Source organism: Tamandua tetradactyla, chromosome 2 (genome assembly GCF_023851605.1).
Source record: "Tamandua tetradactyla isolate mTamTet1 chromosome 2, mTamTet1.pri, whole genome shotgun sequence".
Taxonomy (NCBI): Eukaryota; Metazoa; Chordata; class Mammalia; order Pilosa; family Myrmecophagidae; genus Tamandua; species Tamandua tetradactyla.
The window spans coordinates 60,539,492-60,563,917 of record NC_135328.1 but is presented as its reverse complement, the minus strand read 5'-3'; the positions used below and the strand labels follow the sequence as shown (position 1 = coordinate 60,563,917).

At 37.5% G+C, this 24,426-nt stretch overlaps 1 protein-coding gene across 5 annotated transcripts in view; it reads left to right on the top strand.

Moving 5' to 3' along the window:
• UNC13B (unc-13 homolog B) overlaps positions 1-24,426 on the top strand; it is a 289,854-nt gene that overhangs the window by 170,624 nt on the left and 94,804 nt on the right. For 4 of the 5 annotated variants that reach the window (XM_077147810.1, XM_077147808.1, XM_077147809.1 and 1 more), the window contains exons 9-10: positions 11,761-12,075; positions 13,716-13,806. In XM_077147810.1, coding sequence (XP_077003925.1) covers positions 11,761-12,075; positions 13,716-13,806 — 406 coding nt within the window. Of the gene's footprint in view, positions 1-1,614; positions 9,610-11,760; positions 12,076-13,715; positions 13,807-24,426 lie in introns of all 5 variants that reach the window. The other variant, XM_077147811.1, reaches the window with a different exon arrangement.

Here is a 24,426-nt window from a genome sequence, read left to right as displayed (position 1 = left end):
ACTTGCTAGATGACATACTGTCTCAGTTTTGCTCTAAGAATATGTTCCATGAAATTTTTTCACTTACCAACCACAGCACTGAATTCTCACTGCTTATATTCCAATCTAAAAAGAAACGTACCAGGAATCATATTGAAGTTGGCCCCAACTCCTTCCTGGTTTATAAATTGAAAGTATATTTTTTCATTTAATTTTACTTGCTTATATTGCCCTACTTTAAGAAAAAATGTAATAGCAAAAAAAGTTTTTTTTTGACTGTCTTTCCCCTTCTCTTGTGTACAATCTGTGTCTGCCATTATTAGATCTGAAGGTCAAGCAATAATATTGGCATGGCAGCCTAAATGACTGCATACTATTCCATCTGGACAAAGTAGAAATGACCTGTACCCTGTAATATTGGCCATTTCAATTTTTCTTGGGTTACTGCTTTAATAAATAATACCTAGAAGAGCATTAGTGATGTCCTTTAATTTGCAGATTTTTTTCCTTGAACTTTTCTATGGTTGATTCCATATAAATTAGATTTTAATAAACTGATATATAAAATGAGATTGAAAAGTAGATATTTTATTTCAAGTAGAGGAACAGTTAACATGATTTTAAAGTAAATTTTATGTAAACTTAAATACATAATGATATAATGAGTCCAGAATACCAGAAATTTTACCAATTTGGGGTTTGGCAATATCTACTGATAGTCAATGATTACTTATATACTATTTATACATATAATTATAGATATTATATTATTTATGTATTTGTCTTTTTAGAAAACATGCTTAACTAAATTCTTTGCTATATAGCCTCAAAATATAGTTTTCACCACGTTAGCAGTATGGCTTCTTTTCAGATCCAAGCTCATTAACAAATCTAGGTTTCTTCAAATCCTTGGTTATATTTTCATGTTATATTTAACAGTTTCTAAACTTTGGCATTGCCAGTGAATTCTAGATATTGATAAAGCAAGTTCTTTTTTGTTTGTTTTTTAGAAAATAACAGGACCTTAAAATCTCATCATTTACAAATGGTACGGAGTGAAGCATTTTTAAATTGTTATTGTAATTGTTCTTACTCAGATGTGGAAAAAACTATTTCACTACACTGATATAATATTGATTTAAAAACATGTCATTTTCCTTATATTTTTATAGACTGAATGGATTTTTATCAAACTGGTGATTTTACTATGCTAATCTTCTCATTGGACCTGTTGTCCTAATCTTATAACTTGTTTCTTCCTTTTCTTTGTTTTTCTTTCTTTTCTTGCCTTACCATTCCTCCAATTGTATTCCCTTCCATCAGACAAGGCTCACAGGCAAAAAATGACAGAATTGGAATTATTCCAGCTTTCTCTGATGACCATGGAGACCAAGGAAATATAAATGAGGAAGTAGAGGGAAAAATGACACAGGAGTTTCTAGAAGATAGTACCATAGACTTGAAGGAAGCAGAATTAAAAGATATCAGAACCCTTTCAAAAACTGATGAATATTATAGCCAACAAGAACAACCAAGGTACAAGAATCAGAAAAAGATACAGCCTCAGAGTCAGCAAACAGAATTCTCTACTGGTTCTAATTTTGACCTTAAATTTGAAACATCTGTTTTCTCCAGCTATCCCCAGAAATATAATACAATAGATAGGAGAAGGAAAAAGAAACCCTTTTACAGTCATTTTGAAGACAGTGAAAGAAGACAATATGATGCTAGATCGAGAACTAAGATCAACTTGAAAAGTACATATCCAAATACTGAAAATTGTAGTCTTTGCCACATTGAAAAGAAGAAACCCAACTACCCAGTTTTGAATCCCTACAAGGATGGATTTGTGGTTAAGAGTGGCATGTGGACTACTACATTAGAAAGTCATGATTATGATCTCCCTGTTTGTTTTAAGAACTATGAGAAGTTATCCAGTTCAAACAAGCATGTCACTTGTTTTACTCCATTAGATATTCTTGAAGATTCTACCAGCAGTACTTCTGATGAACTTCTAGATTCCCCCACTTCTGATAAGCAGGAAGATTTGCTGTCACCAACACAGCATCCATCCAACATGTACTATGTTAGGGGCTTTCCTGAAGAATATTTTATCGCAAATCCAGTGTTCCCCTTACAAAGTGTGAATTGTGAAAGCATACTTGGAGATATGTCTGGGGGCCCCACGGAAGAAATGAGCTCCCCCTCTAGTCAGGAGCCCAAGGAAGACTATATTGATACTATGGAAGGGCTTCAGTGTTTGGTAGAAACAGTGTCAGAATATTTAGCAGAGAAGGAAGAGGAGATAAATAGATTTGGCCCCCTTTCAAAAATGGAAAAAACACATAAATACAATAATACCATTGATAATGCAGAACAGAAAATGCCTGGGAATCAAATAACACCTTTAACCATTGTCAAGAATGACAAGGACAAGACCATCTCTTTTCCCAGACTGAATGAGGTGAAAGATGCTGTTAGTTCCTTGTTTAGTTCACTCACTGAAAAGGTTGGTTCAGACACAAAGCATCTAACTACCTCTGTGGAAAAGCTAGTTCCAGAGAAAACAGAAATTCTTAATCAGATGGAGATAGTTAATTCAGGATCTAGGACCAGAGCCACATTAGTATTGGAGAAGGACATTTCCATGCCATCTTTATTATCCTCTCAAACAGTTGATAGTAAGGATATTGGCAGACATGGCTTAATCTCTGAAAATGAGTACACAGGCAATAAAATGGGAAGTTTAAGCTTTGAGGATACAACAAGCACTATTGGAAGGGACTCTGCTCCGCAGAGTCAGAGTTCAGTTATAAAGTCTGTTTTTAGCATGCTGAATCCATTAAAGGTCTTTTCAGCAAAGGAGAGAACAAAAAAAGAAGATGACCAGATCAAGCCACCAAGAAAAGAAAGCTTTGCTGAGTGTGGTTCAGAGCCATATCAAAGAGAAGACATACATGGCAATCACTATAGTAGCATCATCTCTCCTACTCTAGATAGTAGTGATGGAGAAACTGCAGGCTGGTTCCACTTGCCTACAAGGAAAGATTTATTGTCTCCACAAATGTTCAAAGAACCTTCAATCTTAGCTAGTTCTGCAAGTAAAAAAGATGATCTTGAGAATCTGTTGGAAGGAGAACCTTCTACAGATATGTCTCTGTTACCAGATCAACCAAAAATATGTGCCACAGATACTCCAGGACATCTTTGTGTAGCTGGCAGTAGAACTGTAGATAAAGAGTCTTCTTCAGAGCCTTTAGAGGAAGAAAAAGTTACTGGTGATAATGATTTCCTTGAGCCACTCAGAAAATCCTTTAGCCAGTTTTTGCTCACTTCGCCTGAAACCTGTTCAAAGGAAACTTTGTTAGAATCCATGAAAATTCATCAGTTGGAGGAAGATACATGGGAAGGGACCCCTAAGAAAGATGAACATTTCTTTTCCTTAAGTGGAAAACTACATATTCCGTTTTTCCAAGTTCTTAGTCATTCTGAAAAGCAACAGAATTTAAGAGAGAAAGGAAGCATTTTTCCTTTGTTTAGATTTTCTTTCACTGACAACCATGTCACTGTTAATCACCAGAATTTTCATGGCTCAGCAGTGATCACTGATGAAGAGATCCAAAGAAATTGCCATAAAGATACCAAATTTAATTCAGTACAATCTAGTTCAATTCCAAGTATTCATAATCATCTAGGGAAATATGGAGGTATAGAGGAATTTAATAAGAATGACCAAATAAATTGTCCTGAAGATGTCAAACCCAATTTAATAGAGCCTGGTTCAGTTCCAAATATTAATAATGATCTTGGGAAATTCAGGAATATAGAGGAATTAAATCCCAATGATAACACAGCAGTAGATAGTGCCATCCCTGGAATTATGTCCAAAGAGTACATATCTTCAGATTCTTCAGGAGAAAATAAGAATCTTACACAGGTAATGTCTTCAACAATAGAAGATTCTTCATTGGAGTTTACTTCTGACATCTCAAAATCAGCATTGGTTGATGAGGTTAGTGAATGTAAAATTGTAGATAAAGCCTCCAAGAAAAGAACCCAAGGGGGACTCCTTTCTTGCCTGTTTGGACTTTCTTCTTCTGAAAACTTGTCTTGTCAACAAGAATTGAATTTGAAAAATGATGACTCTCATCAGAAGAATAGTACCCCAAGCTTACAATCTGGAATATTTAACTTTATATCAAATAGCAGTATGACTGACTGTAAATCAGATGAAGCAAGGTCCATGTCTTGGGGTATCATAAAGAGTTTAAAGGAAAATAAGCATCTATCCTTGGATGACTTCCCTGTTACTTCATATGTGACTTCTGAGAACCAGAAGAACCTTGTTGAAAATCAAGAAACTTCTGACTTCATACAAAGCTTGTTACCATTACCTAAAGCAGAATATGAAAACATACCATTATTTGAGGCTTGTGTTGATAATCATCATTGCCCTCCCACAAGGAAAAGTCAGCAAAGTGGAAAGCACTGCCCTTCTTTTGAGAATAGTGTACTTCACTGTGCTGAGCAAGGCCTCTTAGAGAAACCTTTGTCTCGGAGGCTGACACCACACCATGTTCTTGAGGCAAAATTACCTGAAGATTCAAACAAGTTAAATTTACCTATGCAAAATATTAAAATTCTTAATAAATCAAATCACTTTCAGGCTTTTGAAAAGATGAACAGTCCTTTGTGTTTTGAATGGGATTCTGATGTGAAAGATCTCTGTAAAAATTCCACAGAATTTCAGCCTATTGATCATGTGTTGGATCAAAATTCATTTCCATCCGCTGATGTTTTCTTGAGGCCAGACTCAGAAAACCCAGTAATAAATTTTTGCCAAAAAGATCAAAGTGCAGATATCTTAGAGTGGAGAACGAATCCAAATAGTGTCATTTGGTGTGATTTGCCATGTGAATCATTTGACCAGTTTGCATTTAGTGAAGATTACTTAAAAAGAGGTGATATGTGGGCAGTTAACTCACATGGAAATTTTGGTTCTCATCCAATTAATGAAACTAAGAATTCACTAGAAGAATTGCCCATTGACTTAAGTTTTTCAAATTATGAGACGACTATGTGGCCCATAGTTGATCAAGAATCATTAAAAATGGATGAAAACTTTGTTTTTTCAGATTTTGGTTATGAGTTCCATGAATGGTTGTCTTGTCTTGAAAATGGAGTATGGTGGCCATCAGAGGATGGGGATTATGGATACTACATGTACCATGATGGTCAATATATCTATTCTCTCCTCACTGATTCAACTGGGCAATATGTATATTTGTTTACACCTGAATATTCTTATCAAGAGTATTTGAATTGTGATTTACAGACAAATGATCTATCAAGTGTTGTGTTGGAAAACAACATTATATCTGCCTGTAGTTTTAAAATACTTGACAAGGAAGATGAATTTATGTGGTATTTTGAAGAGAAATCAATTGATGACCCTCTTGATTTATCTGTAATTTTGCCAAGAAGGGAGAGTGTGATGCATCTAAATTTAGAAACCTTTACACAAGTACTTGAAGAGTCAAGTTATGGCCAAAGGGATCAACCATTAGATTTTTCAGGTTATAGACCTCACAAGTATAAAGAAGATTTTGAATCTTTCAAAGAAAGACGATATGGTTCTGAAGATGTTGAATGTGTATTGGACCTGAGAAATCAGTCTCAAATTATTGGTAATCTTATTTTAAATGGAGATCAAAATATAGAAGGAAATAAGAAGCAGACTTTAGCTGAAGATTCATCAGTTCACCTTTCCAGTTTCTGTTGGCGTCATTCTTCTGAAGAAACTGCTTCTTTGTTTTATCCTGAAAATATGACTATATGTTCACAACATGATGAGATGTCATCAGTGAACAAAACAACTTCATTATTTTCTGCTTTGGGTACCTTGGTTGGAAGGACTTTGAATTTTGATAAGAATGAATCCTTAGAGTCTCTGGACATGCAGAAAATGGATCAGCAGACAAAAGTAGCAGAGCACACAAATGGTCTTAAGACATTTGTCTTGACTAAGCAGTTGGAGGGGTGTAACTCTCAAAATGAGAAAGAAAGTCTTCTCAAGAGAGATTTAGATAAACAGATAGTATCCAATGTTCAACAGCCAGAGTTTACTAAAATTATAAAGCAAAAAAATAATAGCATTCATGTAAAAAAACAAAGTTTGTTAAGATCTGTTTCCCAGTTAAGCCAAGCAACTTCTCAGGCTAAATCAAGAATAGAAGATGATGACATCATTAGAACTGACCCTATTTCAGTTTCTCTTGCCTCACAGTTTAATAGGGATAAATACAATAATTGTGAGCTTCCCCAAGCCCAGTTGTCCAAAGAGCCTGAGAGAACATTATTTAAAAGTGCCTTGAAACTCTTTAGCCAGGGAGAAGAATCTTTAGTAAGTATAAAAGCAAACGAAAACCAGGCACCTGAATTTTTAAACCTCTTTAAAACCCAGATGACTAAAAAAGAATCACCAAACTTGGAAAAACATGGTGATAAAGATAGAAAGATATTATCTCAAGAAAAGAAAGAATCTTCTGGTGTTTCAACTTTTTTGGGTAACCTTGGAAATTTTTTTAAAACCAGTGTATCCCCTATATGGACAACTGAAAATATGTCTGTGTCTTCAATGACTTATAAAGAAGAAGTTGAGTCAACTCCTAATTCCGTAGACCTAATTAACAAGGATGTTGGGAACGTTCCTGCAGTATCTCTGTCTTTGAAAGGGAAGGTTAGAGCTAAAAATCTAAACAAGCAAACTACTATTGATGACAGTGGGCTAAAGGAACTGTCAGCTGGGGAGACCCAGGGTAACAATTTGACTAGAAGAGAGGGACCCATCAGAGACCACCTAATCCAGCAGCAACCAAAACCATCTTTCTCAGCAAGTTGTCTTAAGGAGTTTTCCAGAGAATCTTCAGTAGAAACTAGTGGTGTGTCTATAGCGTCAGAAGATTCAAGAAGTAATAAAATGTCTTTCAATATTCTAAGCAGAAGTTCAGATGAACAAGAAAATTTTTCTGACCAAGAATGTAGTTTTTCAACTGCCCCAACATCTCCATCACAACCAAAGTTACCAACCAGAAAAAGTGTATTTTCCTTTCTGACAGGATCTGAAAAATCTGAGATCAGAGACTCTGCTGCTCTCCCAAGAGCCAAATTTCAAGTAGAAGGTCTATTCACACTGCCTTCCTTTTTTTCCACTAGCAGCTCAAGCAGCAAGAAGGATGCCTCTCAGAGTAATTCTGCTTTTAGTTTTTTTAACTTACCCTTCTTGGATGAAAAGAAGCAGACTCCTGGGGAAAAGCAAAATCTTTCAGTTGTTCCTCCAGTGGCTTCCCAGCCCTGTAAGAAGGCAAGCATTTTTGGAGATATGAATGGCACAATGACTAGAGAAGGTTCCAGTAGCAATAAAGATGATAAAACCCAGGAGGTAGTTCATGAGCAGCAAATGGTTCCTAGCATTTCCAGTAGCAGCACTACTGAAGTTACCTCTCTCACAGATGAACTCAATGTAGAGAAGGACTATAAGGGAAAACTGAGTTCTAGTAATGGACCAGAATCAGCTTTAGCAGATTTCCATGTAAATCAATTGCAGAAAGACATTGTTCCTCATTCACCAGGATTTCAGGCACAGGCTGAAACACTCCTGAATGGCCCAGAGACCCTTGGGGTAGCTCCCCATGAAAAAGAAGGCTTCAACCAGAAAGCCTTCCCCAGTGACTCAATAGCCAACTCTTTTTCATTTGATAGACATTTGAGTGAAGAGCTCAATGATTTAGACACTTGCACTAACTACTACCAAGATGAAAGACTTACTAGTGACCAGTTGAATTTGCCATCAGAAAAAAACCCCAGTGAGGCCTTATCACAGATCCTAGAGCCAGTCTTTTCCCCTGCAGAGTCAGAGTGTGCAGGGTGCCTCCAGAGCCAAGATGTGGATAAAGAGGAAGATAAATCAATGATGGGCTCTTCAGTAGAAATACTTGCAGGATTTGTGACCAAAATGAAATCTTTCTCTGGGTGCTTAATTGAACCCTCCAAAACTTTCTCTGGATTTTTCTCCTCTCCTAAACCTCCAAAGAAACACACTGTCCCTCTTTCTTCTGGTCCATCATCTCAACCCCTCACAAGTGAGTTATTTGGAATTTTCAAAAGTCCCAAACCAGAGACATATAAACAAGAACCATGTATTCCAGCTGCTTCGTGGGTTCAAAATGGTTGTTCTAGAAATGCTGTGGGATCAGTACCTCCAGAAAGTTTGTGGAGAGAAACTGTTTCTGAGTCATTCAGTTCAGAATCTACTCTCAGTGACTGCAGAATGATTGTGTTTAGTGCAAACTCAGATACAGATATCTTGACAGATGATCCTAAACTGACAACCAAAATGGAAAACAATAATATTCCAGAAAATATTCCTAAAAATATTCCAGAACTCCAAGATTCTGAAACAATTGGTTCTGCCTCTTCTGTCTCAGGGGATGATACTGGCCAAGGAGTATTGTCTCTGAGTAATGAAGGAGACATAGGGATGTTACAAGGCACAGACGCTGAGGCATTATTGGAAGTAGAAGATATTGCATTGCCGACAAAGTTGCATCCAGATTCTACCTGCATTGCCAAAGAGCTTTCTCCCCCAGTAAAGCTTCTTCTTCCTCTTGAGCCAGATAAACAGCCTACTTCCACAAATGAAGGCTTCATGGAGCCGTGTGCAACTAAATCACTAGTAACCAATACTACCCTGTTTGATGAGGCAAGTGTCAGCGAGAGCACTAGACTGGAAACCCAAGGGTACCTCTCTCATCCAATCCTGGAGGAACCTGTGCTTTGTATGGAGGAAAGTTGTGGGATACTTCATACTCAGAAAGATCCACCTGCAATTCCTCAGGAAACAGAGCAGCCAAGACCTCAATTTGAAATTCCAAACCTGACTAGTTGGCCAAAGCTCCATTTCCCATCCACTGTTGCTGACTATGAGAAACCACTGAGCTCTTTCTTTTCCCTGCCTTTCCCCTCTGGCAGTAGAGCAGCAGAGACTGGTTTAATTGCCAGTTTTGGGAAGTTGTCAGCTCTGTTTGATGGAGGTAGTGAGGGGAAAGGGAATGTACTAGCAAGTGATCCAAAACTAGGGTTTGGAAAGAAGCTGAATCTTTCATTTTTATGGTCGAAAGAGAACAAAGGGGGTCCTGAGCAAATGCCTGCACAGTCATCCCCTCCAATTTTGGTTGTTAAGAGTAATCAGGACTCCAGTGAGGCTAACAAAGCTATGGAGCCTTCTCAGATATCTAGGGCGAGTGCTGAGCCAGCTAGGACCTGTGTCCAGCTTTCGGGGACCTTTGAGCAGTTGGAAGCCAGGCCAAGTGTGTATACCCATGGGCTTTCAGGGCATGGAGAAGTGGAAAACGAAGAAATCCCAGTATCAGATCATCTGAGTACTAAAAGAGGCACACTCTTTGACCCCACCTATCCTTCAGGAAATCATGAGAAAGAGCACTGCCCTGTCTCTGAGCTACTTCACCAGCCAGGACAAGAGGAGGCAGTGCTTGCCAACACTGACTCTGTTTTGAATATACATCAGCCAGTCACTCTTAATGACATCAAGGAACCAAAGACCAACAAAAGGCCTGTTCTCAACTAAAGCATCATAAATGGTTTTAAGGAATTGACCATTTATGATACAGATGACTTAGTGGTAGTTTTATCATAGCCTGCTTTTTATCCTGCCTGTGTTTTTTCCTAACACCTGAGCTTCATGTTAGATGTTAAGAAACAAGAAGTAAGGTATGGGTCTTTTTCAGCCTCTACCTTCTTTCTAGTAACCAAGTGTAATTTGTTTATTGGGACAAAGAGCTTTCTGCCTAAAGGAAAAGTTAGGCCCTGAGATTTTCTTTCTCTGCTTACTCTGTCTTATGCAATGTGAAAAGGAGAGGGGGGCCAGGGAGAGGCAGCAAGAAGTTGAGTGGCATGTATTAACTATAATCACAGTGAAAGGTTAGGATGCTTCCTTGGCCCTTAAGTGGCTTATATCTGTAAGAGATGAGGAAAGACCTTCTATTTTACTTTGCTTTTCTAAGATGCTTCCTCCAGTGGCAATGAGGATATTAAGTAAAGTACAAAGGATAGATAGGGATAACATACTCCATATCCTGTTCCATGTAGATTTATACAGCTTCTTCCAGGGTATCACTCTTTACCTTTATTATTCTTGATAGGGGATCCAATAAGTCCTTTGATTAAAGTCTCACAGGAGCTCAGGGCTGTCCTTTGCTGTAGTCCTTTAGTCTGGAGCATTGTGGAGGGCCCAACTGCAGAGCATACTATTATTTCCTCTAAGAGGAAGCACCATCCAGTGCAGTTTAAAAATGTTTCCCTGAGTTTCCTGGTGCCTGCCCTTGCAAGGGAAAAAAAAAATGTTTCCCTGATATCTGGCCCAACCCTGTTCAGAAGGACTTTAGAAATTGTGTGTGTATGTGTATGTGTTGGCAACTGCTTAGAACAGTGACAGTGACCTGCTTTGCTACTGTGGAATCAGTCTGAAAGTAACAAATAATTGGGATGAATGAGGGGGAATCTCACTGGAAAATAACAATGATTTCCCTTGATTTGGCCAAGGGTAAGCATAAGAAGCCCTTTAATTAAAGCCTTGACTTTGTGGCAGGGAAATTCCTTGTCATTTTGCATAGAGGCTTTCCAGCAGGGACACCAGAAATAAAATCAGTGTTCCTGACTTGAGATTGAAAATCCACCTGGGCTAGAATATATTTTGCAGACCATTCCCAAGTCCCTCTGTCTTTAATAGGTCTGAATCCCTTAGATAGGGCTGAGGAGTATAAGACTCAAGAGAGTAGCTTCTGGATACTGCTCCCCATCCCACCCCCACTACTCTGTCCTTTTGTCACCATTCATGGCCCTTTTCCCTGCTATTACTGCTATGTCTCTAGTAGGGGAAAGGATTTCCTTTCTGGGCATGATCATCAAGTGATTGAGAGAGGATTGAGCTGGCCTCTCTTCAGGTACAGAAGTGCATTTATATGGCTCTGATCTATATCCTAAAGTTGGATTTTGTCCCCTTTGTACAGAACTGAGCTGTGCCCTGATAGCAACTTAGTTACAGATAGGGAAGTTCATCTATGGGACCCTCCCTTTGCTGCCAGGAATATATTTGTAGCATTAACCTAGGTAAGACCATCACTTTCTGGAATTTCTTGGTCCTGTCTTTCATCTCCCAATAGCTTCCATTACCTAAATCTGCAGACAGCTGAGAGAGAATTGAAGGAACATGACCACCCTCCTCTGCTTAACCCAAGTAACAGACATTCACATTTGCAATGGTAGGGGAAGAAATGGAGTCCTCAATTTAATAAATAATAGAAAAAGGGAGTAGAGTTCATCCATTCATTTTACTGTGCAAAAGTCAAAATTCTAATCATAGCCACTAGACATGTTTTTTTAGAAGACTAGGTAAAGCATTTTAGGAATAAGCAGCAGCATATATCACATTAAGATAAAGCATTCTTCAAGTCAAGTACAGGGCTTAGTTTAAATGCTTTTGGAGAACCCATTATGTTATGTCTTTTTCCTGTTGTGGTTCTGCTTTTTAGAGACTAGTTTTGCTAGATTGTGAAGTTTGGTCCCCTCTTCCCAGCAGCCTCTTATTTATGATCCATGATCCTTACCACTGATATAATCATTATTTCTTGGATTTATCCATACTTTTGCTCTTATCCTTAGTTTGTACTTATTTACTTATCTGACTTCCTTTCATTCTCACAGCCCCACCAGCAGTAGTAAGTATGGGTCTTCCTGTAATGTGAGTCAAGGAAGCTCTCAGCTGAGTGAACTAGACCAGTATCATGAACACGATGATGATCTTCGGGAGAGAGACTCAATTCATTCCTGCCACAGCTCTGGCAGCTTCTCCAGAGATGGCCAAGCACATTTTGTAGAACAAGAGAAAGCCTTGGAGATGACAGATGAGACAGAAAAGGGGAAAGCACGTGAGCCTAAGGAGATTAAAGAAGATGTCACCATCCATGTTCCCCTAGATGTGGTGCTACACAAAGACCATGTCCTAGGCCCCCAGGAAAGGTAGGTGATGGTTGCCCTGCAAAGCTCACAAGGCTTCCCTGGCATCTGCCCTTTGGTATGGCTGTGTATAAGCACTTTTCATTTGGGTCTTTATAGCTAGGTATGGTGGTGGTCATCAAACACCTAGTCAGCTCTGCTCTGCTTCATCTGATTGTTGGTATAATTCCCAAAATGTTTTAGGGAAGCTGTGAAGAACACTTGAGTTTCCTATACATAGCTAGCTTCAGTGTACCAGGCCTCCTTGAACTGGCAGGTTTTGGTTTATTGGTTGACATCTGAGTCTGGAATTGGCCTGAGCCCTGCAGTTTGTTTCATTCACAAAGGCTGCTTTGGTGCAGTGAGTTGGCTTCCCAACTTATTCAGTCTTAGCTTCTTTCATGAGTGTTGATTTTTTTTTTCCTGGCTAAAAAATCCAGGACAGAATTAAGAAAGATTTGGTCTGGAAACCAGATCTAGCCTGCCTCTATGCTGCCTCAGGGCCTAGCAGTGTGTTTGGCAATTACTACCGATAATAAAAATTAAAAACTTATCCTTTTAGTAGTCTTATAATGAAACTTAGTAAAGTGTTTGAGTGTTGTTGTTTTTGATCACTTGAGTAGCTGATAGGTTGGGGCAGAGCATGCTTTTTCAATCTTGGCAGTATTGACATTTGGGGCCAGATAGGAAGATGTCATGGGCATTTTAGGACATTTAGCAGCCTTCCTTGTTTCTATCCACAAGATGCTGATCACAACCCCTGGATCAGACAACAAAAATGTCTTCAGACATTTCCAAATGTCCCATGGGGGCCAAAAATTACCCCAGTTGAAAACCACTGTGATAAAATGATAAGGGCCAGGGGTGACATGGATTTTGAAATTCCATAGTATTATAATACTTTATTATTATAAAGCTTCTCACTGAAAGACCAGAGCAGTAGATATTAATTATGTAGAAAAAGTTGGGGAATAATTAGTACTTCTGTGCCACCTCTGGATTAGTGACTGAGTCACATACATTTCTGAAGATGTAAACTTATTTTTTCATCTTCTCTTTCCTGGTTTTTGGTAATATCGGTGGTTCATCTAATAAGCAAGACATCCAGGAGACTGAGTTCTGAGTCAGCCACTTCACTGGATTGGTGACCCACTGGAAGACTGACTTTTTGTGGACCTTAGACTGGACAGATATTGTTGTTAGAGTCAGAGTTCTTGGTAGAGCAGCAGAAGTGCCCAATGAGGGTGAGTTCTGCCCTAAGAATGCTGTACAGAACCCCCAAGTAAGGATTGTGGGCTTGAGAGATAGTAGGGTAAGAGAGAATAGTTCATTCAGTATCTCTCTCTATAGTTCCAACTCTTGATATCACCTCAGGGTCCTTGCCGTTGCTTTTGGTGTCCTGATCCCTGACTATCCTAATGAGTAGCCTCATTGGGAAAATGAAAGAGGGGAAGGAAAAAAGGGACTAGAAGAAAGCTAAAAAGAGTCATTTTAAAGAGGAATTGTTTTCACTTTGTATATTTGGGGCTCTTCTGTTTTAGTGGCTGGAATCACTAAAGATGTATATAAGCTGTTTTATTTTAGATTTTTGGCAGCCTTGCCTTAAGCACTGTCACTTCGTGGCCTGGACTGTTTTTAAGGAACTTTCTTTTCTTTCTTACAAGTTTTCCTGAAGAGAATGCAATTTCACCATTCACCCATGCCAGAGCACACTGGATTCGTGCAGTTACCAAGGTTCGACTCCAGCTGCATGAGGTAGGAAATCTGTTATTCTAGTACTGGTTAGGACAATTTTTCCTTTGAAATTGGGAGACATTTGGTGTCAGAGAAGCAGGCAGTGATTAATCATCTCCTTATAGTATGCTTCTGGGAATGTATGATGATTCAGGCAGAGCCTTGAGAGATGGAAGGTAGCAGACAGCATATCTTGTATGCTGATTATTGAAAATCAAATAGACTTAGTGGGTTGAAAGCCTGAAGGTGAAGTTAGATGCTTATTTTCAAGATCATTATCATCTTGAGACTATTTTATTCTGAACTTAGGACAGAAAGTAATTTCAAGGCTTCTTGGGTCAGTTATTTCTCTTGCCCAGCCAGTTCTAGTACCACTGACAGACCTGTTCAGGCTCAGAAACAGTGTTGAAAAGTTTCTATGGACTTCCCTAATTTAATGCCTAAATCATCAAGACATTAATTTCTGAAACAATGTATAAAAGTAGAAATAAATATAAATATGTCTAATTCTCAGTATTATAAGTGTTCTTTATTAAATGTCAATAAAAATGGGCAGTCTTCAGGTAAAATGGATATTTTTAAATGATGACAAGTAGCTGTCAGTAGTATAATACTTGGCAGGATGTGCAAACACACAATTAAACAAGCAAATTATTTTGAAATAATTTTAAACTCAGGGAAAAGTTGTAAAAACTATAGTCAAAGGACTTCAATATCCCCCTCACCCAGATGCCTCAACTGTTGACATGTCACTGTATTTTCCTTCATCACTTCCATTGTGATCCAACTTTTTCTGAATCTTTCAGGAGAAAATTGGAGACCTGATGCTCTATCACCCATGTGTGTTATTCCGCCCCCCCCCAAACATGACTGCTGTCTTGTATAACCATAATATAACCATCCAAATCAGGAAATCAGCAATCACATACCACTATCATCAAAACTCCATGAAAATTTTGCCAATTGTCCCAACAATGTCTCTGTGTGTGTCTCTCTCTCTTTTTCTAGTCCAGGATCGAATCTAGGGAATAATACTTGACACATTGCGTTTAATAGTCATGTCTCTTTAGTCTCATTTAATCTGTAACAGCTGCTCAGTCTTTCCTGTCCTCACCAGTTTTAAGTGGTACAGACTCTTCATTTTGTGGCATGTTCTTTAATTTGGGACCACCAGTGTTTCCTTCTATCTAGACTCAGCCTGTGCTTTCTTGGCAGGAATTACAGATATATGATGCTTTCAAGTTTCTCCATTGTAAAAGTACTATTTTTCCTAATTGTTAATTTTTTTGTGGTAAATATTCTGAGACTGTACCAAGATCTTATTCCTTGTGAAATCTCTTCCTACCAGCTAAGCATCCATTGATGACTCCTGTCTGAATCTAGCATGGTGGTTGCCAAATAGTAACTTTCTATTTCCGTTATCCTTTCTACATTTATTTAGTTGGCCTTCTACTCTAAGGAAGAGATTTTCCTTTTCCATTAATTTGTTTGTATCAGTATGGACTCATGAGTTCCTAATTTATTACATGAGTTGTAATCCTTAGTATCATTGTTTTTTTGATGCTCATGTTATCACAGTTTCATACAAACACTCTTGATCTGACCCTTGAGGGAGAAGATAATGTTTTGATAATGAGTGAAAAAGTCACACTTTGGAGAAAGCATTTTTTTTTTTTGGCATGGGCAGGCACCAGGAAACAAACCCCGGTCTCTGGCATGGCAGGTGAGAACTCTGCCTGCTGATCCACTGTGGCCCGCCCTGGAGAAAGCATTTTGAACACGGATGCTTGGATATGTTTCCATTTGTGTGTGCACTGTGTATTCTTTTATCAGAAAACAGTGTTACCTGTTGTAAAAACTCATTTCATGCTTTAAAAACTTAGACTATTGACGTATTGAAAAATCTTTCAAATGAAAAATTTCAATGAAGTGTGAACTCATTTGTTAAAAATATAAAAATATTTCTATTTTGCAAGAACTGTTGACTGACACAGTCCAGTGTCAGTCAACAGTCAGTGTCAGGAAGATGAAAATTTACTAGCCAAATTTCAACCAAATCTGAATAATTGGCATGTAGGGGTCAATTGCACTTCTTTCATTTGATTGAGGTATCATATCTTTTCCAGGTATGACAGCTATGAAAAGCAAATATTGAAATAAAGTGAATGTGGAACCAGGCTTTCAAATCATTCTATAACAAAACATTAAACTAAGATTTAAAAAATAAGGTGTATTGTATCACTCTGCTTTCATAAAAAATATTATTTCTACTGCTAATATTTTTAGTGCCAGCAAAAATCTTTTTGCACCATGAATAAAATTTTAAAGATTGTTTGTTTCTCCTATGGTTTTTACATTTTAATTTTTAACAATGTAATTAATATAGTAGCATAATTGTACGTGTGTATAATTTTTTAATGAATAAGTATACACATATTGAGGGGTATATACTAAAAAATAAGGCTTCCTAATCACAAATGTTTGAAGTCTATTGATCTAAATGAACATGAGGTGAATATTAAAAGTGAACATTTATGGATTGGGTGTCGTAATACTTACTAATTTTTTATTTCTAGTTCTTCAGAAGTAAGGGTCTTGCAATTTTTATAAAAGGAAGTAAAATATATAACCTTTCCATGTGAAAGGAAAGTTCTGAATGAGAAAATTAAAAATATATTGGAGGAGAGATGGCTTAAGTTATGACTTTTCTATTTTAGAGGTAATTCAGAGACTTTCAAAAAGAATAGTTGAAAACTGTTGTCAGAGCTTGGAGTCATTTAGGGAAAGTCATGTTTTATCTAAGAATAAATAAGAACTGTTGATACCTAATTGAATAAGAGAAAATGGTGAAAGTATTTTTAATACAAACAATGTAACTGGCAGCTTGATAGAAGTGACCAAGAAGAGAAAGATACGCCAGAGTTTAAAGGAGTTGATAACAGATAGAGGCAGAAGTACATCATTTATACTTAAGATGAAATTTGCTTAATTGGTTGAGATTGTAAGGCAGAAGTTAAGCACAGCACCAAAATTTTTTTTCCTTTAGTAATTGAAAGTTCCTCCTAGTTATTCTCTTACCCCCTGCCCAGGATAATCCATTTTGTTAGTTTATTGATTATCATTCCAGAATTTCTTTATGCAAGTGTAAGCAGATGTAAATATGTATACGCAAACACACTGAGATCATCTTACCTTTACACTTGGGAAGTCTTCCTTATCAGCTCTAAAAGAGTGTTTTCATTTTTTCTTTTTCACACTTGTATAATATTCCATCGCTGGAATGTACCACAAGTATTTAACCCACTGTTGATGGTCATTTGGTTGTTTCCTGGCATTTGCTATTATAACCATGTTGCAGTGAGTAATCTTCTACATATCCTTTGTATGTGTGTACGCGTATGTGTGTAAGAATATCTGAGGGTACATTTCAGAAGGGTATATGTGTTTGTAATTATGGCAAGTATTGCCAAATTGCTCTCCATATTTTGGTGGCTTGAAACAACAAAGGTTTGTTTCTTGCTCATGTTACATGTGTGCTACAAGTCAAGGGATTCTGATTTAAGTTGCCTTTCCTCTGGAATCCAGGTGGATGGAATAGCCAAATTTGGAACATTGCCAGCCACAGTGGTAGAGGGAAATAAAAGATAACAAATGAAAGAGAACATAGTAAATTGCACATTGGTTCTTAGAACTTCTGCCGATAAGTGACGCACATCACTTTTACTCATGTTTCCTTGGCTCACACAAATGACATAGCCACATCTAGCTTCAAGTGAGTGGTACCAAGAGAGTTGTGGAAAGAGAGAAGAATAGTTATGAATAGCTTTAATGACTATCCCTAAGGGTATATGCCTACCAGTAATGTCATGAGGGTGCTTTTTTCTTCCCAGACCCATCAGTGGAGTGACTTCTCAAACTCTTTTGAGAGGTGACTTCTCAAAACATCTCAAACTCTTGGATTTTCACTGCTGGTGATGGTGTCTCAGTAGAGTTTAAATTTGCATTTCTTATTCTCAGTAAATTTGAGTACATTTTCATTTATATAAAGGTTACTAGTATTTACTTTTCTGTGAATTATCTATTTATATTCTTTGCCTATTTTTCCACTGAGCTGTTGGCATTTTTTTTTTACTAATTTCCAGGAGCTTTTCATGTTTGGGGGAAATTAACTCTTTGTTTGTGATGTAAGTTGCCAGTATTTTTTTCTCAATGTATCGTTGTGAGAAAATTTTTTAACTTTAATGAACTACTTTTCCCTTATCCAGAAAACAAGGAGAATGATAGTATCTTTCTCTGAGGATTGTAAGCTATTTTTTGAAAAAAAAAGAAATCAGAAAAAAATTATAGTTTGATGGTTCCACATGGCCTTCACAATAATATACAAACTTTATGAACTAGCTCATTACGGCTCAATATGAGTCACACTGTGACAGCACCAGACCAGGAACTGTTTGTTACTAGTCTTTAATGAGATAAGTACAGAAATTGAGAGTGCTGAGCATTTAGAGGCAATTTGATATTGCTGTGATATCAAGTATATGATCACGCGCCTTCTCTCACTGAGGAAGATGTAGACTATACGTATATATCAGTTCATGACATGGGGAATAAAAAACCAGGCTCTTCACAAAAAACAGTTTGAAAAGCACTGATACAGGCCCTACCTGTCTTTCCTGCCTTGCCTCTTTCTACCAACTATTTAGGCAACCCTCCCCACATACAGAATTATTTATGTTTCAGAAATTCTCAGAGACTTTGCACTTGCTATTTCCCATGACTGGAGTACTTTTTATTTACCTAGCTAACTTTTTAATTTACATCTTTTAAAACACAGCCAAATGTCACGTGTTTTTTTTTTTTTTGGTAAAGCTTCCAGACTAGACTTCGTATACCTCTTTTATGCATACTTCTAGTTTGGCATTTACCATGATGTAATGGAGTTACTTGTTTACTGGTATATCTTCTTTTTCTGTACACTTCTTATGAGATCTTGAGTGCCAGGGCTATGCTTTTATTGCTGGTATTCTAGAACTCAGTATAGAACCTGGCAGAGTGTTTAGGCAACCTTTTATGGGTACTTAACCAGCCAGAAATACCCATCAACATTTCCATGAAAGTTTCCATGTGCTTCTTTATCTTCTTATAATTAATCTTATATATTTTCCCAAAGACCCAGCACTTAAAGCCAACAATACCAAAATCTTAAATATTAACTTTATCTCTTTTTTTTTACATAATTTTTATATACAGAATATAAATTAGGCTAAGTTGGGATTTTTTATTTTCTCATTTAAATTGCTTAAGGTTATGTAATATTATATATTCCATGTTATAAAAATATTTTTAAAAACATGATTTAATGATTATTAATAGATTAGTAATATTCTGTCATATAGATCTTCCATAACAATTCCTCTTGTTTCTTTATTTTTATAAATAATGCTATGAAGAATATCATGTACATAAATCTCTGTTTTCATTTATAATTATGTTTTTAGCTTAGCATCATCAAAATAGATCCAAATGAATTGCTGAGTTAAAGGGTGTAGGTTTTTTATTAAGTTCTAAATTTATTTTCAGCAAAGTTTTTTCAGTCGTACTTTCAGTGTTTGAATATGCTGCACCAACATTGAATATTATCATTTTATTGGTAAAATTGGTAAAACTTTTCCAATTTGGCAGAAGAATGATATCACATTGTTTTAATTTGCATTTCATTGATTGTGATTTCCGTCAGTTTATATATAGGTCATGTATAATTCTTGAGCTGACATTGCATGAAATAGACTTTCAGGAGCTGCATACATCCCTATAAGATTGTCAGTGACTTGAGGAAAGAGGTTATGTAGGGTTATCTCTGTATCCTTGGGGCTGGTTTAGTACCTGACCATATGTACTTAACAAGTGTTTGATGACACTATTAATGCTGATGAGGCAGTAATGTTAGTAGTGTGTGTGGGAATGGATATGAATCTGTCCCTTATTTGGCTTAGCTGCAGAAAAATATGGGGGAGGAGGTGAGACTCTAGAAATGGAGACTGAGGTGGCAGCAGGTGGGTGGGTGTTACAGTTGGAAGGGACAGTGAAGGAGAAGGCATTGAGATGGGCCATGAGGAAGACTTGACAGGACCTCTTGGGAAGCCTTAATGGGACCTGATAGTTGCTGAAGAAGGAGAACCTTAGTTAGCAGGGATAGAACTGAGCAAGAGATTAAAAGGCCCATATCCAAATGGAACAATCCCAGGAGATCCAAAACTGTGTGTGGTCAGTCTAAGAGAGGGATCTGCATTTTCTTAGGGAAGGTCACTAAGAGGGAAAGCTAATTGACTTGCCTGCAAAGTTCTGTTCTTATTTGTGACTTTCTCCTGAGCAAAGAGATCTCCTTTTTGTCCTTGAATTGAAACTCTATAAAAGGGGTCCCCTTGGAGACAGAAATGATGAGGCTCAAGAGGAAGGCCCTTGAGGACCCCATCTCTTAGATTTAACTGAATCAGAAATACATTGTTTCTATAATCTTAAACTACAGGATTTTGCTCTGACTATGGCTTAAAATCTTAGTTTTCTGTGCCTTGACTTTTTGACGTCATATAGACTACCAATTTCTGATCCGTCTTTTTGCTCACCATCTTTCAACCCTTTCCCTTACCATTGCTCTTCTAACACGTAAAAAAAAAAAAAGAAAAAAACACTAAAGAATGTTTTGAGTAAGTGATATATGCAAATGTAAATTTTAAGTTATGCAAAAGGATAGGTATTATTAAGGTTTCCTTTCTGCAGGGAGGGACTCTGGTCTCTAGTGCCCCTCCCTGATTGTTACCTATGTTTTATGAATTGTTCTGTTGACTTACAAGCAGCTGTGCTTGTGTGTGTGTGTTATACATTGCCCTGTAGCTTGCTTTTATCATTTACTGTCATATCTTGGGGATTTTTTTTATTAGTACTGATAGAGCTACCTCATTCTTTTTAAATATATCATATTTCTGTGCTTGTATTATAATTTATATATTCTGTCCTATTAATGGATATTTTAGGTTGTTGCTAATATTTTGCTACTTCCATAATGTTGTAATGCAAATCCTATGCACAAACTTGAATACTTCAAGACTTCTTTTAACCAGGGCTTTTGGTGCCCCTCTTCAAACTTTATGGTAATTCCTATCCAACACACTCTACCACCTCCTCACAAACTGGAGTGACCTCACATGAACAGGGCTCTATCTGCTGCTCTGAATGCTGTTAGACAGCCCCTTCCCCCATCAGGCCCCTTCTACCCTTTGGCATACTGTGGAGTCCAGAACCAATACATTCTCTACCTTCTTGCCCCAACTGAAACGTGGATGTTTACTGAAGCCCTCTTTGGTGGAGATGATACCTTTTCTTATGCCCCATGTATATATGCCCCTAGTCAAGAGTGGGGCTTGATTTTCTCTGGCACCCTCTGTCACTTCAAAGCATTTCTAGACTCTTGCACAACCCATTTCCCACACCCACCTTCCTTGGTTGTTGTTGGCTTCCAGCTACCCCATAACTCCCTATTCATTCATTGAAAACTAGCTTGCTTCATGTAGCACCTATATCACAGTTTTCCTTTTAATCTCAACTACTGCCACAATTTTATTATTATCCCAGTAACCGGATTTATTGAATACTACTATGTCTCATACATTATGTTGGGCTTTACGTGCATTACCCAATGAATTCCTCATTTTTGTTTTTATGAATTAGGGTTTATTTTTCTAGACCTATTTTACAGATGAAGAAACTGAGGCTTAGAAAGATAGGAACTTATCCAGGGTCATCCATCTAGTAAATGGTAGAACCAGGATTCAAATCTGCATCCATTCAGACTCAAGAGCCAGTGTTCTTTTGTGTGTGCATTTTTCCAGCATTGTTTATATAAAGTTTATTTAATTGTGAAACATTGCTTTATACTATTAATGGATAAAGAAATGAATGGAAAGGACACAACAAATTCAGGATGGTGGTTTCATTGAGATGATGGGGAAAGAGTCTGGTAGAGCTGGCAGGGGTGTTCACATGTATTTGTGATTTTAAATAATCTTCATTTAAAAAATGAAAACAAAAGATCAGGTTAAAAGTCATAACAATAATCCAGATGAGATTGATGAGTTTGATTTTTTGGGGGGCGGTAGGGGTGGTCATGGGCTGCGAATTGAACCTGGGCAAGCATTCAACCACTAAAGTTGATTTGATTTCAAGGTAATGACAACTGAGTTAGAGAAGGTACTAAATAAAGCAGTGATCAACAAACTTTTCTATTTTAGTTCTGCCAGCAGAGAAGTGAGTAAACTCTCATACCTCCAGATATAATCCAAAGCATCCTACCACGTCTAAAGTTTTGTATTTGAAGTCCATATTAATTTTGCATTCTATCCCATAATATTTGTTTGATTTAGTATCAACATATATGAATTATAGAAGAGGGAGCTTCTATATTTGACTCTGTAATTCCATGCCTGAATTTTTTTGAAGGAGTAGGAACAAATATGGACAATTATGTATGAACATTATTCGATCATGAAAAATTGCAAACAACATAATGTCCGATGATAGACATTTTCTTAAGGAAATTATTGTACAACCCAAACAGTGGTGTCCAGTATAGTCATTAACTATGTAGATGTTGGTGACTTGAAAAAAATTCTTATAAAGTAATGTTAAGTGAAAAAAGGAAGACTCAAGTTATATGTACTGTGTGACCTAAGCTTTTAGAAATTATATAATATCAATTAAAAACCAGGAAGAAATGTAGAAAAGCATAATATTGGTTAACATTCTGATATATTTTTCTATATTCTTCATGTTTCTCTAAATTATTATTTTTTTTTTAAGGAATACCATCAATAGATGAGCAGTGAGAGCTGGTGACCCTAGGAAAATTAGTTATTTTAGCTTCTCTAAACCTCAGTCTCTTCATCTGTGAAGCACAAATAATAACACCTAACTCAAAGAACAGTGAAATAGTGTTTGTAAAGTAACATGTAGAATAATGCCTGGCCCATAATAAGTCACCAATAAATGCCAGTTTCCTTCTATTTAGAGTCTAATATTGTTTTGGTTTGCTAATGCTGCTGGAATGCAATATGTCAGAAATGGAATGGCTCTTATAAAGGGAATTTATTAAGTTACAAGTTTACAGTTCTAAGGCCTTAAAAATGTCCAAACCAAAGCATCCAGAGATAGATACCTTGACTCCGAAGAAAGGGCAGTGTCTGTCACACGGGAAGGCATGTGGCTGGCATCTGCTGGTCCTTGTTCCTGGTTCCATTGCTTCCACTTACAATTCCGCTGGCTTCTTCTCTAAATGTCTGTGTGTCCTGAATTATCTGTTCTGGGGCAAAACTCTGGGTTTCATCTCTTAGTTTAGCATCTCATGGAAAGGCACGTGATAATGTCTGTTGGGCTCTGACTCCTGTCTAGCTTCTGTTGGCTCTCTTAGCTTCTGGTGTCTCCTGGGACTTCTGCATTTCCACACGTCTGCATCTGTGTCAGCTTGAGCTTTTTCCAAAGTCGTTCCCCCTAAAGGACTCCAGTAAACTAATCAAGACCCACCTTGAATGGGAAGATTCACATCTCTGTCTAATCAAAAGATCAGACCACAATTGGGTGTGCCACAACTCCATGAAACAACCCAATCAAAAGGTCACCCCCTATAATATTGAATCAAGATTAAAGAACATGGCTGCCCCCACAAGTGTGGATTGGGATTGAAAGAACATGGATTTTTTGGGGTATATAACAATTTCAAACCAACACAGATATACTGTTATGAGCATAATGAGGTTAGAACAGACATTAAGATCATTAGGGCCCCAAAATATGTTTGTACGTCTGTGTGTTTAATTATGGGTGTCATTAATCATAGTGCCGCAACCAGCATGGCTCAGTGTTGGGGGGAGGCAGTAGGGAATTAAGAAAGAAAGACAAGAGACAAAGATATAGTTAAAGCTGGAACCAGGTGGGACTCTGAGCTGTGATGGAGACTCAAAGACCCCAAGAGTTTCAGCACTGTTTATTTTATAGGTATGCGAGGTAAAGAAAGTAGCAAAAGTGTAACTAAAGAACAGGGAAGGAGGAAGCGGGCTGAACCATCTGCTGAACCATCTGCTTCCCTGTGCCTGGATGAGTCAGAAGTTACACAGGTTTCCCAAGGCCTCCTTCCACCCCAGACTCAAGCAGCTTTGCAACACTTTAGTCTTTTCAGGACATCAGGTGCCTATTCCCAGAGATAGCTTTCCTATATCTCTGCAGCAAGCATGTGACCTCTGTCTCATCCAGAGGTATGATGTATGAGAGCATCATAGTACTCTCAACTCTGGATTTTCCAAGAAGACAAACTCTAAGCATAAGTAAATTGACATTTTGACATTTCAGGTCCATAAGTTCCTAAACCGAACAGGTAGTTTTATTAGAAGTTCTACCCTAAGAACACTTCTATTTCCATTTCTGGTAGCCTGCCCAAACCTACACTCATCAACCACCATATCCTCATAATGCCTTAGAATGACATTGTCATCGTTGTCCTGTTAGGGCATGGGAGTGGGGGACAGGTTGGTGGGGATACAGGCATCCTGAGGAATCTCTGGGACAGCTGCATTTATGAGAGCTTGCGTGAAGGCA